General features: G+C 47.7%; 1 protein-coding gene across 1 annotated transcript in view; it reads right to left on the reverse strand.

Moving 5' to 3' along the window:
• The window catches only part of SEC23A (SEC23 homolog A, COPII coat complex component), a 754,311-nt gene that overhangs the window by 463,130 nt on the left and 275,898 nt on the right, over window positions 1-15,283 (reverse strand). The window contains exon 11 of the mRNA XM_069208610.1: window positions 7,137-7,217. Within this exon, the coding sequence (XP_069064711.1) occupies window positions 7,137-7,217 (81 nt within the window). The remainder of the gene's footprint in view (window positions 1-7,136; window positions 7,218-15,283) is intronic.

Below are 15,283 nucleotides of genomic sequence, written 5' to 3' on the forward strand. Positions count from 1 at the left end.
AATGCACCTTCCCAAAAATTCTACACCATTATGAACAAAATTCAGAACTTGCAAATAAACAGAAATACAACGAAATACAATATATATATATATATATATATATATATATATATATATATATATATATATATATATATTATACAAATGCACACACACTGAGATCTTGGCATGACCAGACAGACAACGGGGAGGTGGGAGGGACCGTGAGGAATCCACAGGTAGCTAGTGTATCCACCAGAAAAAGAGTTACCGAAGGTAAGTAACTTGCTCTTCTGATGGATACAACTACCTGTGGATTCCTCATCTAATGAATAGAGTCCCAAAGCAGTACCACCTCGGAGGAGGGTGTCCATGTGGTCATACCAAGAACCCCTGCAGCACAGACCGTGCAAAATGGCCATCCCTCCTCACCTCAGAATCCAGGCAATAATGCTTTACAAAGGTGTGGAGGGAGGACCAAGTTGCAGCCTTACAAATGTCCGCCACTGGAACACCTCTGACCAAGGCCGCTGTGGTCGACTTGGCCCTGGTGGAATGGGCTCTGATCCCCTCAGGAGGATCCTTCTTCGCCAATGAATAACATATCTTAATACAAAGAACGACCCACCTGGATAGCGTTAGTTTGTGGACGGCCTTCCCCTTCCTCTTCCCCACGTATCCAATAAAGAGTTGGTCATCCAAGCGGAACTCTCTCGTCCTGTCTATGTGAAAACCGAGAGCCCTCCTGGGGTCTAGACGATGGAGTTTTTCCTCCTCCTTAGATGGATGCGGAGGAGGGTAGAATGTCGAGAGAGTGATGGATTGTCCCAAATGAAACAGAGACACTACCTTGGGGAGGAAAGCCGCCCTGGTCCTCAAAACCACTTTGTCTTTATGAAAGGTTGTAAAAGGTGGATGAACAGAAAGCGCCTGAAGCTCACTCACACGTCAAGCCGACGTGATGGCTGTTAGAAACAGTTTTTAAAATCAAAAACCTTAAAGGGCAAGAATTAAGTGGCTCAAAGGGAGAGCCCATCAAAAAAGTTAACACCAGATTTAAATCCCACTGGGACATAATAAACGGCGTGGGAGGAACCCTATTGGTAAGCCCCCTCAAAAACCTTAACACTAAAGGGGATTTGAATAACCAGGGCTGATCAGGAAGACATAAGAAGGCCGAAAGGGCCGAAAGATAGCCTTTGACAGTGGCCACAGCGCAACCTCGCCGCGCTAACGACAAAGCAAACAGCAATATATCTGACAGATGGGCACTTAAGGGATTAATTTGTTGCTCTCCACACCAATGAACAAATTTAGCCCACCTGCTCGCATAGACAGATTTGGTGGAGTGTCGCCTGGCCGATAAAATAACATCCACCACCTCTGGTGGGAGAGAAAAAGCACTCAGGTTGCCACGTTCAATCTCCAGGCATGAAGGTGCAGGCTCTGGAGGGGGGGGTGTAGAACCTGTCCCTGCGACTGCAAGAGGAGGTCTGCCCTGAGAGGGAGACGGAGCGGAGGGCACAGTGAGAGTTGGAGTAGGTCTGCGTACCACACCCTTTGTGGCCAATCCGGAGCTATTAGAATGACTTGGGCCCGGTCTTGGCAAATCTTTCTCAGAACCCGAGGAATCAAGGGTATGGGGGGGAAACGCATAAAGCAACTGGCCGCACCAGGACATGTGAAACACGTCCCCCAACGCTCCTTGCATTGGATACTGAAGACTGCAGAACGACGGGCAGTGCGCGTTCTCCCGAGTGGCAAAAAGGTCTATCCGGGGAAAACCCCACATCCGAAAGATGTAAAGAACCAGATACGGATGAAGACGCCACTCGTGATTGTCTGAGAAGAGCAGACTGAGACTGTCCGCATGCACGTTTTGAAACCCGGCCACATGGTTTGCTATTATGCAAAGCCAATGGTCCTCAGCCCAGGACCAGAGCCGTAGAGCCTCTCTGCAGAGAAGGTACGACCCCACTCCTCCCTGCTTGTTGATGTACCACATTGCGGTCATGTTGTCCGTTAGGACTTGAACCGACTGACTGCGAAGGGAAGAGAGGAAGGCCTTGAGGGCCAAACTAATTGCCCGCAGTTCCAGCAGATTGATATGAAACATCTGCTCCACCAGAGACCAACAACCCTTGATCTCCAGGTCCTCCAGATGAGCTCCCCACCCCAAAGTGGAGGCATCCGTTATCACTGTGGTCACCGGAGGAGGCAGTGAAAACGGCTTTCCTTGAGACAGGTTGCCGCCCACAGCCCACCATTGGAGATCGGCCGCAGTGTCTCTGGAGATCCTTATCGACTCCTCGAGATCCCCTTTGTGTTGAAACCACTGTCTGCGGAGGCACCACTGAAGAGCCCTCATGTGCCAGCGTGGATGAGTGACCAACATAATGCAAGAAGCGAACAAACCGAGCAAACAAAGGACCTTGAGGACTGGAACAACCGCTCCTTATTGAAACATCAGAATCAACGCCTGAATGTCCTGGATCCGCTGTGGTGGAGGAAAGGCCCGATTCAATGTAGTGTCCAGTACGGCCCCTATGAACACGAGGCGTTGAGAGGGCTCTAGGTGAGACTTGGGCACATTTATTGAAAAACCCAGACTGAACAACAACTGGGTTGCCAGCTGCAGATGATGCAACACAAGCCCCAGAGAGTTGGCTTTGATTAACCAATCGTCGAGGTAAGGGAATACCGCTATCCCTTTCCTTCTGAGGTCTGCTGCAACAAGCGCCATCACCTTCGTGAAGACCCGAGGTGAGGAAGTAAGACCAAAAGGAAGGACCGCAAACTGGTAGTGTTGCGACCCAACCACAAACCGGAGATACTTCCTGTGTGACTTGAGAATGGGAATATAGAAATAAGCATCCTGCAAGTCGACCGACACCATCCAATCCTCCTTGTTCAACGCCATAAGTACCTGTGCTAGAGTCAGCATTTTGAATTTCTCCTGCTTGAGGAACCAATTCAAAATCCTCAGGTCCAAGATAGGCCTCAGGAAACCATCCTTGTTGGGGATCAGAAAGTATCTTGAATAACATCCCTGACCCCTCTCCTGCTCGGGAACCAACTACACTGCACCTTTCGACAATAGGGACAGAACCTCCTGTTCTAGCAACAGGAGATGATCTCCTGAACAAAAGGAAGGACGGTGAGGGAAGGAAGGAGGAATCTCCCGAAAGGGAAGGGCATAGCCTTTTCTCACCACACTGATGACCCAGGAATCGGATGTTATGGACTCCCACATGGAAAGAAAAAGAGATAGCGTTCCCCCTACCGGAGTGGCTTAGGGACGCGATGGCGAGAGGACTATGGCTGCTTTCCTTGTTGCATCCCTCGTGAGGAAGAGGAAGGGTTCTGCTTCTGGGTGGCCCCTCTAGTGCAGACCCTACCCTGCCCCCTAAATGACCGATAAGGGAGGCTCGAAGACTGATGTCCTGCCTGAAGCGATCTCCCACGAGAGGAAGCTCCTCATCCAAAAACTTGCAGCCACCTAAAAGATCTAAATGGGGGCGAAACAGCCTGCAGGTCCAAGGACTTAGCAGTGGCCCTACACTCCTTAAAGCGCTCTAGCGCAGAGTCCGCTTTAGATCCAAACAATTTAGCCCCATCAAAAGGCAAGTTCAAGAGCATGGCCTGAACGTCTTAAGAAAATCCAGATGTGCGCAACCAAGCATGGCGCATGGTGGCAACAGAGGTCCCCATGGCTCTGGCAACAGAGTCCGTGGTATCCAGCCCCGACTGAATGACTTGCGTAGCCGCTGCCTGGGCATCCGAAAGTAGGCCATGCAAATCTTGGGGCATTTCCGGTAACGCTGCGTCGCTGCATCCATTATTGCGTGTATGTACCGGTCAAGGATGCAGGTAGCATTAGCAGATTTCAATGCCATGCTACACGTGGAGAAAACTTTCTTGGCCGACTGTTCCATACGCTTGGACTCCCGGTCAGATGGTACACCCGGAAGGAAGCTAGGAGCAGACTGCGAGGAACAGGATGCCTGTACGACAAGACTCTGGAGACGGATGCTTAGACAAAAATTCGGGGTCTGCAGGTGCAGACCTATACCGCCTGGCCACCGACCTGCTCACAGCCGACGAAGTGACAGGCTTCTTCCACACCTCTTCTATTGGCTCCATAAGAGCCTCATTGAATGGCAACAGAGGATCTGCAATGGCTGTGGCAGGATGAAGTACTTCTGTCAGGAGGTTGGTTTTAACCTGCGCCATAGGCAGGGAAAGTTCCAGGAAATCCGCAGCCTTCCTGATGACGGAATGAAAGGTGGCTGCTTCCACTGTATACTCCCCTGGGGAGGTGAGATCCCATTCCGAGGAAGTATCTAGTCCACTGGCCGTATCCAACCCTGGAAACTCACTCTGAGATCAGCAATCTCACCTTTCTCAAGGATCTGCTGCTGGTACTCCCTCTCCTCCAGCAACCTGAGGGCGTTCCTTCTAGACCTCAATTTGGCCTCCAACCCCGGCGTCAACATGGAGTGCAACTACGTCGGCGAATGGTGTTGAGAAGGTGTCATTTCAGGATCTCCGGATCCTCCCGACGCCGTAGATGGATCCATCGGCGCCGTGGATAAACGCCCTGCACTCGTCGACGCCATCTGGCTTCGGGGCTCCATCTCAACAGACAACGGCGTCAAAGGTCTCTCCCTCGACGTCAACGGCTGCGCCGCCGGCACCTGCGCCTGGCTAGTGTCTCCTGCCGGACAGAACAGCATAAACAGCATCGGCCTGTACGGAGCCAGAACGCCTAAGTTGAATGCCAGGGGACCAGTGGGCGCACCACCTCTCGGAGCCATGTTCTGGAAAATGGCAAACATGGCATTTAGAAATGCCGCCAGATCTGTACCCAGAGCCGGGAACGCAGGATAGTCCTGAGGAGCCGGAGCCGGACTAGACTCCTGCGCACCTGGATACGCTGGAGAAGCTTGTTGACTTTGAGGCTCCACAAACTCAAAGACCGACGGCGCCGGGAATGTCTGCGGGGTCACTGGTTGAGGAGACACTGTCTGGCTGACCTCCCAGGACTTACGGCGTCGAGTCGACGAAGACCTCGACTCCGACCGGCTTCTGGATCGACACCTGGAATCACGATGACACCGCTTCCTGTGACTTGACTTCCCCGACGATGATCCGTGGTGCCGTCTTCTCTCGTTCTTAGCCTTGGCTAAGAACAACTTAGCCTCACGTTCCTTCAAGGCCTTAGGGTTAATTTTTTGGCATGAACCACAATCCTGGACGTCGTGGTCTGAACTCAGGCACCAAAGACAGTCGTTGTGGGGGTCAGTCAACGACATCCGACCTCCGGATTCTCTGCAGGGCTTGAAACCTGACTTCTTCAGAGCCAACATGCCGACAAAAAACACAAAGTATTCCTTCCGAAGAGCAAACGATACAGGTAGCTGGAAAAGTAACTGTTATCGAAGGCACGTAAAAAAGGGAAATGACGTCAGCACGCCGGCGAGGGCCTCTTATTGCCACGATGACATCAGGCGGACCCGCGTGGAGTCGGGCAATTGTGACGTCCTCGCCGACGTGCAGAGCTGGAGAGAAGTTTCCGTTGAATGCTACGCATGGGGAAAATTCATTAGGTGAGGAATCCACAGGTAGTTGTATCAATCAGAAGTGAAAAGTTGAGGACCACCCTCCATTAGAGGCAAAGATATTGATGGAAGAAATACAGAAAGATGCAGTGGCCATGATCCACATGACCATGCTTATCAATCTTCCGAATATTTTGCAGGGTTTGAGAAGACAATGGACCAAAGACTTAGGTCAGACTGACAAAATGTACTGGAATGAAGCTTTAGCACACACACAATACGTGGCAATCCAATTCACCTTCTTAGTAATTCATTTATATATTATATTTGTCACAACTACATTCCTTGGATACTCCAGCTGCATGTTTTAGATGCCAATGCGACCCAGGCACGTATTTCCACATAATGAGAGTGCACAGCTATCCATGATATCTGGATAGTGTTTCATGATTACTTGGACGGAATATTGTAGGCCCAGAAATCATTAACTCTCTAATGCAGCACTGCAAGGTATAAAAGGCAAAGCAGACCTGAGCAAATAAATTATGGTCCTTTACACTATAGGAATTATGTTGGCATGAAGAGACATTGTTATGAGAATAGAGCAGGATGGTTTAACCCAACTTGAACACCCGGAAGAGGAAAATGGACTGCTGTATGGCCATTAAGCAGAAACATCTAGCATGAAGGTTGGGCTGTCTGATAATGTGGTTACACATAAGGGGTGTAATGAGGTATAATTGGAGGATGAGTGGCATGTCAGTACTCTTGCTTGGATGTGCTCATCTTGGAAATGTGTTGGGTGTGTCTCTTATCAAACGGTACATATGATATAATCAATACTCCTTACCTAGGTTAAGGAACCCGGATGGGGCCGCAGGGTCAGTGTATGTAATATGTTAGTATCTCCTGACACAGGCAAGATAAGTGTGTATCTTTTTGTTTATATAAAAGAAAAGTAATTTTAAAAAAACTAAATTTGTGGCCAAATGTGTACTTAAAAGGTTAAATCAGTGCTTAATACTGATTATCACACTTTGATATCAATATATTCAAAAGTTGATTGCTTGACGGAAGAGGCATACATGACTCCCTTCTATGAAATCTTCCAATAATCCTCCAATAAACCAGTTATTGTTACCAACGGACTGTTTGGATTTATTGAACTTTTAACTTAAACATATCTAACTAAAATTTATTTTAAAAAACGGATTTTTAAAGGCATTGTGTAGGGTTGGGTTTTCAGAAATTTATAGTAATTTAAGTATTTTCTTTCGGTTTCATAAAATGCATGTAGCTAGTGTGAATCCTTGGCCTGGCAATATCCACTGGGAACCAGTTATAAAGTGTGTGTAGCGACATTTCTTTTAATTCAGCAAAATCATTGTTAAAGCATTTTCCTTATTTCTATAAATGGCATGAATGCAATGAGCTCAAAGCCCCACAAACAATATCAATAGTCATCAGTTATAGTGTAATGTATTTGGACAAGAAATTTCTCTTAAGGAGCAATAGTCCCCTATTGCTCAAAGTATCTAATAGACAAATGCCTTACTATAATTTATAATGTAATGAATTTTAATAAAAAAGACTTACGTTTTCTGACACACAAGGTCCTTTGGCATTGAGTGACACACAAGGTCCAATAGCTCCGGAAATCTTTATCTCCCGTGAGGTCTTTGCAAAATGTTAATGCAAAAATTAGCAATCCTTCTAAATCAATCACAAAATAATCACAACACTTGAAAGCACAGACAATTTGATAATTCTCACTTAATTCACAATCAAGCTTTGTCCGACTCTACTGAAAAAGCTTAATGCTATCTTAAAAATGTAAAATTGCTTTGCATCAACAAATGGAAATGTACCTATGTACGCCACTTTCATCAGCCATACTTTCTTAAACCTATATATGAAAATTATTCACTGGAAAAAAAAACAAAGAATAAAGTGGTGTTACAGTTAGGTGTTAAAACAACATACAGTTAAAAAAAAAAAAAAAACACAACTGAAAGTCAACAATTATAGTTCACCAAAATAACTATTACTTGCATCCCTGCCGCACATTGCTTATGACCTCACATTACATCATTCATGACAAGTTCAATAACATCACTGATAACATCACTTTTGACATCTCAAATGAAAGCTAACTGATAACACAATAGTCATTTACGACATAGAGTTACTGAGTGTACACATATAGGTCCATGGTATGGAAATAGCGTAAGCCTTCAGGCAATTGTAGTTGAAAGTTATATGGTGCACCACTTACAAATCACTAAAATTAGGGGTAGAAGTTAAAGGCTGAACACACCTGATTCATGGTATAGAGTTATGATTAAAATTAGGTTGTGGCTTAAAGCCAAAGCTTGTTCCAAAAATCTGTGACAGGCTACAGCTGCTGTTGACAATAGATTATCAACGAATGAATATTTGGCCACATGCCCAGGTAAATAGTTGCAGTGCAGTGGTACACATACATTTTATATAGTAAGAACGTTTTTAAGGGGTGGATGTTTATTTCCATAACTTTGCTGAGGATTTTGCCCTATAGCAGACTGTAGAATAATATACAATGTATAGGTGTTCCACTTAAATGTGGTCTATCTCATACTGGTGTTGAAAGCATGACTAAGGTTGTAGGTGACTGTGTCCATCTAAGAAACATGTGTAGTGTATTTTACTTAACTAGATAGGCGACCAGTGTCTCACAGAATGTGCCATTCAGTGGAAACTGTATACATATTAACCTCTTCTTAATATTATGGGTCATGTGAAGTCTGGGGGCCCGATTCACAAAGGTAAATTTAGACTGAAAGTCTAAATTAGACCAAAAATCTAAGTTTACTATTTTTTGATATTCACAAAGGTAAAGTTAAACCAAAAGTCTGGCTTTACTTGTAGTAAAGTTACTACAAGTAACTTACCTTAGTGAATACTTAAAAAAATAGTAAAGTGAGACTTTTGGTCTAAGTTAGACTTTTGGTCGAACTTTACCTTTGTGAATTGGGCCCTGGGTGGCTAGTTCCAGTAAGGTGTTTTGAAAATTAGCAAGAATAGAACACCGCACACAAACAAATTTAAGTAAAACATAAGTCCAATTACAACAAGTAATGTCTAGTTTCCATTGGATAGATGGGACAAACAATACATTGATGTCCAAATCAGAAAATTCTTGACAGGTGATGTCTTTATTGTCAGGAGTGTTGTATTAGGGGTACACAAAGTACTTCACTGCAGACACAGCCAACACGTGTTTCGTCAGGCTGGTGACTTTTTCACAGGCAGTGTGAGGTTGGCATGGCACTCTGAGGTGAGTGCCATGTCGACTTATTCTTTTTCTCCCCACCAGCACACACAAGCTGTGAGGTAGTGTGCAAGTGCTGAGTGAGGGGTCCCCAGGGTGGCATAAGACATGCTGCAGCCCTTAGAGACCTTCCCTGGTATCAGGGCCCTTGGTACAAGGGGTACTAGTTACAAAGGACTTACCGGAGTGCCAGGGTTGTGCCAACTGTGGAAACAAAGGTACAGTTTAGGGAAAGAACACTGGTGCTGGGGCCTGGTTAGCAGGGTCCCAGCACACTTTCAATCAAAACTTAGCATCAGCAAAGGCACAAAGTTAGGGGGTAACCATGACATGGAGGCATTTCCTTACACCTGGCTGAGAGAATGACTTCGCACACTTTAGGATGGAGATCAATCACCCTCAACTGTCAGGCCACAAGCAAGAAGGTGGAGAGTGGACATGTTTGGGTGCAGTACCGTGCCCTGTTGCTGCAACAGAAAATCCTCTCAAATGGGCAGCCTGTCTCATTAACAGATGCTCATGCGCAGCAGTTCAGGGTACCATACTCACGGTGCCCAGTCCAGAGCCAGTAAAATGACTTGGGCCCTGTTGTTCTTGATCTTCTTAAGATTCTGGAAATGAGTGGTATTGGCATAAAGATGTATAGGAGTCCTGAGCTCCACTCAAGACAAAATGCGAGTGACAGCGATCTTGGAAACTCCTGTGCGGAAGTGCTGACAAGGCACATCCTCAGTGGTGGCGAATAGCTCTAAACTTAGGATTTCCCCAGTCTTGGAAAAGACCTTGCACCACCTCTAGATGGAGAAGCCATTTGTGATCACCTAGGTATCGACAACTGAGTTTGTCTTCTCTGACGTTCAAGAAGCCTGCCAGATGTTAGACCGCGACAAATATGCCCTGATGTTCCAGGCATGCCCAGAGGCACAGAGCCTCTTGACACAGGGTCCATGAACCCACCCCATCCCCAATCCTGTTGGATTAGCACATAGCGGTTGTGTTGTCCGTGAACACCTAAAGAAGCCTTCCGTTGATGGAAGGAAGAAAGGCTTTCAATGTCAATCAGATCGCTCTCATTAACAACAACAAGGCTCACGACAGCAAAGAGCTCTGCAACATCGTTAGGGAACTCGCCAACCCCAGGTCCTGCTCCAACGACACCCCTCCTTCGCAAGACCTCTGCGACTCCCTCTCCACGTTCTTTCACAGCAAGATCACGGACATCCACGACAGATTCAACTCCAGCCACATCAACCTCCTGCTCTCCTGGACCCACATCAATGACGAGGACACCATCAAAACAATGAGCACCATCCACTCCGGCTTACCCTCCGACCCCTGCCCCCACCAGGTCTTCAACAAAGCAAGCCCCATCATCGCCCCCCAACTCCGTATGATCGTCAACAGCTCCTTCGAGACTGCCACCTTCCCGGAGATTTGGAAGCATGGCGAAGTCAACGCCTTGCTAAAGAAACCCAAAGCAGACCCTAGAGCTCTCAGGAACTACTAGCTCATCTCTCTCCTTCCCTTCCTGGTGAAGGTCATCGAGAAGATAGTCAACAGCCAACTGACCCGCTTCCTGGAAGACAACAACACACTGGACACCTCTCAATCCGGTTTCCGTAGCAACCACAGCACTGAGACCGCCCTCATCCCCTCAACAGACGACATCAGGACCATGCTCGACAAAGGCGAAACTGCGGCCCTTATCCTCCTAGACCTCTCGGCTGCCTTCGACATCGTCTGCCACCACACCCTTCGCACACACCTCCACGATGCAGGGATCCGACACAATACCTTGGACTGGATCTCATTCTTCCTCTCCTGCAGAACCCAGAGAGTCCGCCTCCCTCCCTTCCTTTCTGAAGCCACCAAGACCATGTGCGGCGTTCCCCAAGGATCCTCACTCAGCCCGACCCTCTTAAGCATCTACATGGCACCGCTCGCCAACATCGTCCGATCCCACAACCTCAACATCATCTCCTACGCCGATGACACCCAGCTGATCCTCTCACTCACCAAGGACCCCACCACCGCCAAAACCAATCTCCACGACGGAATAAGGGCCATCACCAACTGGATGGAGAGGAGCCGCCTGAAACTGAACTCGGAAAAGACGGCGATCCTCATCCTCGACTCCAACCACTCCACATGGGACGACTTCTGGTGGCCGGCCACCCTAGGAATCGCACCGATGCCCACCAACCACGCACGCAACTTATGGTTCATCCTAGACTCATAGCTCAACATGACCCAGCAAGTCAACGCCGTCTCATCTTCCTGCTTCAACAACCTCTGCAAGATCTTCAGGTGGATCCCCACCAAAACCAGAAGGGCGGTCACCCAGGCCCTCGTCAGCAGCAGACTGGACTACGGCAACGCTCTCTACACGGGAACTAGCAGTAGCCACAGAAGGGGCGGGAGGTGGAATGCAGCTGCTGTGGGGCCGAGAGACCCCCAATGACCTACCAGTGGGCCAACTATCCTTGAACCTCCGCAAGGCCAAATATGCCAGGATGTCCAAGAGGCGAGCCTCATCAAAGGGCATGTCCATAAGGGATGTGTGGATGAGCATTGCTCAACCAGGTGTTATGTCAGAGCGCTACCAAAGAAGCTATAGCTCTGCCCAGTGATATGAGCATCGTATTGTGAATTTTGCTGCATATCACCCATCAGCAACATATTAGCAGAGTATGGTTCAGGTCTCAACTGGGCCCATAGGCAGCACTTGTGCAACCATATTCCACATAGTATGAGAATAATGGCCCAATTAGCACAGGGTGTTCAAGGACCACAGTGCCAGGCTGGCGGAAGAGAAAATCCTCTTATTGAAGGTGTCCTGCCTCTTTGATTCTTAACTGCTGGTGTGGTGGGAAATGCGCCGGGATTGCTCCGGGAAGTTGAGGCCTGGACCACCACGATCTCAGAGGTGGGGTACTGGGATAGGAAGGATGGGTCCCTGGGAGCAAGAGGATGGCAGCCAACAATGGTCCCGTGCACAGGAGTGCCTCTGCTGGACCTGGCCCAGGCCCGGAGCAGGACAACAATGAGGGCTTCATTAGAGGGAAATACTGGTTCCTAAGGCGATACCCTGACTAATGCTCCTCTGGCAAGACATCTGTCTTGGCCTAAACCGTGAGCAGCAACAGGCAGAGGACTTCAGCTGCCGCCAAAAAAAAAAGTCCCTTACTCCCAAGTCACTTTGGGAGAAGAGAGGAGTCTAGTGTCTGGTGAGGTTTCCAGATCACACATCAGTCAAGTCCACCTGGCAATGCCTTGTTTGGATATGGGGTTACCTGCATGTGGTTTTTGGAAAGCTACGAACAATTGTTTTGTTTTAAGAAATAGTTTTGATCTGTCAATGTAATACATGAGCGCTCTTTTTATGTCTAACGTATGTAATGCCCTTTCTGCTACTGAGTTTGGCTGTGGGAAGAAGACTGGGAGTTCTACCGTTTGATTCCGAACGGTAGCACTTTGAATTGATAATGTTTGCCTTGTATTACAAACCTGAGGTATTTCCTGTGAGATGGATGGATTTTTAATAAGGGAACAACGTCCTGAAGTGTTACCATTTGGAAATGATCTGATTTGATGAAGAGATTCAGTGTTCTGAGATCTAAGATAGGCCTTAATGTTTTGTCCTTTTTTGGAATAAGGAAGTACAGGTGATAGGGTACTAGCTCTATGGCTTGTTTTTGTAGCAGTGCTTGGACCTCTATTTGTAATAGGTCTAAGTGTTGTGGAGATAATCTGTGCACTTTTGGTGGAACATCTGTTGGGAATGTTGGGAATTCTATGCAAAAGCCATGTTGGATAATTGATAGGACCCACGTGTCTGTGGTAATGTGTGTCCAATTGTGGTAGTATTTGGTTAGCCTCCCCCCCCCCCCACTGGTGACAAGTGTTGGGGTAGTGTGACATTGCAGTCACTGTTTGCTAGGGCTTGGTTTGGAGGGCTGGAATTTCCCTCTTCCTCTTAGGAATTGTCCTCTGTAGGAACCACGAAACCCCCCTCTTTGGTATTGCGACTGGTAGGTGGGTTTTGTTTGGGAGGTGGATGGTTCAGATGTTTGTTGTCGAAACCCCCCCCAAACTGTGGTTTCTGAAATGTGCCTCTGTACTGTGAGGAGTAGAGCGCGCCCATGGCTTTGGCCGTGTCCGTGTCTTTTTTCATCTTCTCGGTCGCAGTATCCACCTCCGGACCAAACAACTGATGTTGATTAAACTGCATATTTAGTACCGCTTGTTGTATTTCTGGTTTAAATCCAGAACTTCGCAGCCATGTATGCCTTCGAATTGTTACAGCTGTGTTAACAGTCCGTGCTGCTGTATCTGCAGTCTCTAAGGCAGACCGTATTTGATTATTCGATATGGCCTGTCCCTCTTCAACTACTTGTTGGGCACGTTTTCGGTGTGCCTTGGGCAAATGCTGGATGATGTCTTTCATTTCGTCCCAGTGCGCCCTGTCGTAGCGTGCAAGCAGGGCCTATGAGTTTGCAATTCGCCATTGATTGGCTGCTTGCAATGCCACTCTTCTCCCGGCTGAGTCGAATTTTCGACTTTCTTTATCAAGGGGTGAGGCATCCCCTGATGATTGTGAATTCGCCCTTTTTCTTGCAGCCCCCACAACCACTGAGTCCGGAGGGAGCTGTTGGGTTATAAACACTGGGTCTGACGGGGGCGGTTTATATTTCTTTTCAACCCTTGGCGTGACGGCCCTCCATTTTACAGGCTCTTGGAAGACCTGTTGGGCGTGCTTGAGCATGCCCGGTAGCTTTGGTAAAGTTTGGTATGATGCGTGAGTGGATTCCAGAGTGTTGAAAAGGAAGTCATCCTCCACTGGTTCCGAGTGCATTGTTACGTTGTGGAACGCAGCTGCCCTGGCTAGTACTTGCATATATGCTGTACTGTCCTCTGGCGGTGAAGGCTTGTTTGGATAACGCTCTGGGCTGTTGTCCGATATAGGTGGGTCGTATAGATCCCAGGGATCCGCATCATCTTGGGTCATCCCAGTATGTGTGGGTGACTGCGCCATTGGTGTACCAATGGTGACAAGTGTGGTGATTGCAGTGGGGATGGTTGTGGTGAGAGCTGTGGTGGTGGTGACTTGTCTCTTACCACTTTGGCTTTCGGTTTCATTTCAGTTTCTTGAAAGGCTAGTTTTCTTTTGGATTTGAGTGGAGGGATGGTTTGTATCTTCCCTGTGTCCTTCTGGATTTTTAACCTTTGTTGCGTTTGGTCATGTTCTTCTACATCCAGATCTTGCTCAAATCTGTGCCTTTCTTTGAGCTGCATAGAAAGCCCTTGCTCCTCAGTGGAGGAAGAGCGTTTCGGCTCCGAAGCCGTTTTTTTAGGTACTGAAATTCTCAACGAAATTGTCTTTTTCGGTTCCGATGAGCTTTTTCGAGGCTTGCTTGACTCGATGCCAAATTTTTTCGGTGCCGGAATCTCGACCGGAGTCGGAAGTCTTCGGAAAATCTTTGGCCTTTTTCAGTGCCGACGTTATTTGGTCACCGTCTTTTCTGTGGGTTGAGCCATGGCCTGCTGGCGGTGGCATGCCCGTGGCCTTGAATTTTTTGGTGTGACCCTGGGTGTGGGACGGGGCAGGTTTACTCACAGATTGCCGCGCCGTCGAGGGTCGATCACTGTCGGATTCATCCGAGTCTGTTTCTTGGATGGAAATTCTCTCTTCCTCCTAGACGTCGAGATCTTGTTTCGGTTTCGACGCCATTTGTAGTCTTCTTGCGCGTCGATCTCTTAAGGTTTTCTTCGATCGAAACGCTCGGCAAGCTTCACAAGTATCCTCTCCGTGTTCGGGCGACAAACACAGGGTACAGACCCGGTGCTGGTCTGTATAAGGATACTTTGCGTGACACTTAGGACAGAAACGGAAGGGGGTCCGGTCCATTAGTCTTGGACGACGGGTGTGGTCAGGCCGACCAGGCCTTGATGAAGAGTGGAAGCCCCAAAGGACCGCCGAAGCGGTCTTGATGTCGGTGCCGATACACTAAAACTAAACCGGTACCGAACAAGAACAATACCGATGAATTTTCGATACTTAGCTAACTTTCCCGATTCAAAATACAGAGCGAAGAGGAACACGTCCGAACCCGATGGCGGAAAGAAAACAATCTAAGATGGAGTCGACGCCCATGCGCAATGGAGCCGAAAGGGAGGAGTCACTCGGTCCTGTGACTCGAAAATAATTCTTCAAACAAAAACAACTTGTAACACTCCGAGCCCAACACTAGATGGCAGGAATAGTGCACAGCATGTGTATCTGCAGCTACACATGACATCGAACATATATATATATATTTGGAAAATGTCACTTACCAGTGTACATCTGTTCGTGGCATGTAGTGCTGCAAATTCACATGCTATGCATAGCTTTTCCGACATCTAGTGTTGGGCTCGGAGTATTACAAGTTGT

The sequence above is a fragment of the Pleurodeles waltl genome, chromosome 9 (assembly GCF_031143425.1).
Source record: "Pleurodeles waltl isolate 20211129_DDA chromosome 9, aPleWal1.hap1.20221129, whole genome shotgun sequence".
In the NCBI taxonomy this organism is placed as follows: domain Eukaryota; kingdom Metazoa; phylum Chordata; class Amphibia; order Caudata; family Salamandridae; genus Pleurodeles; species Pleurodeles waltl.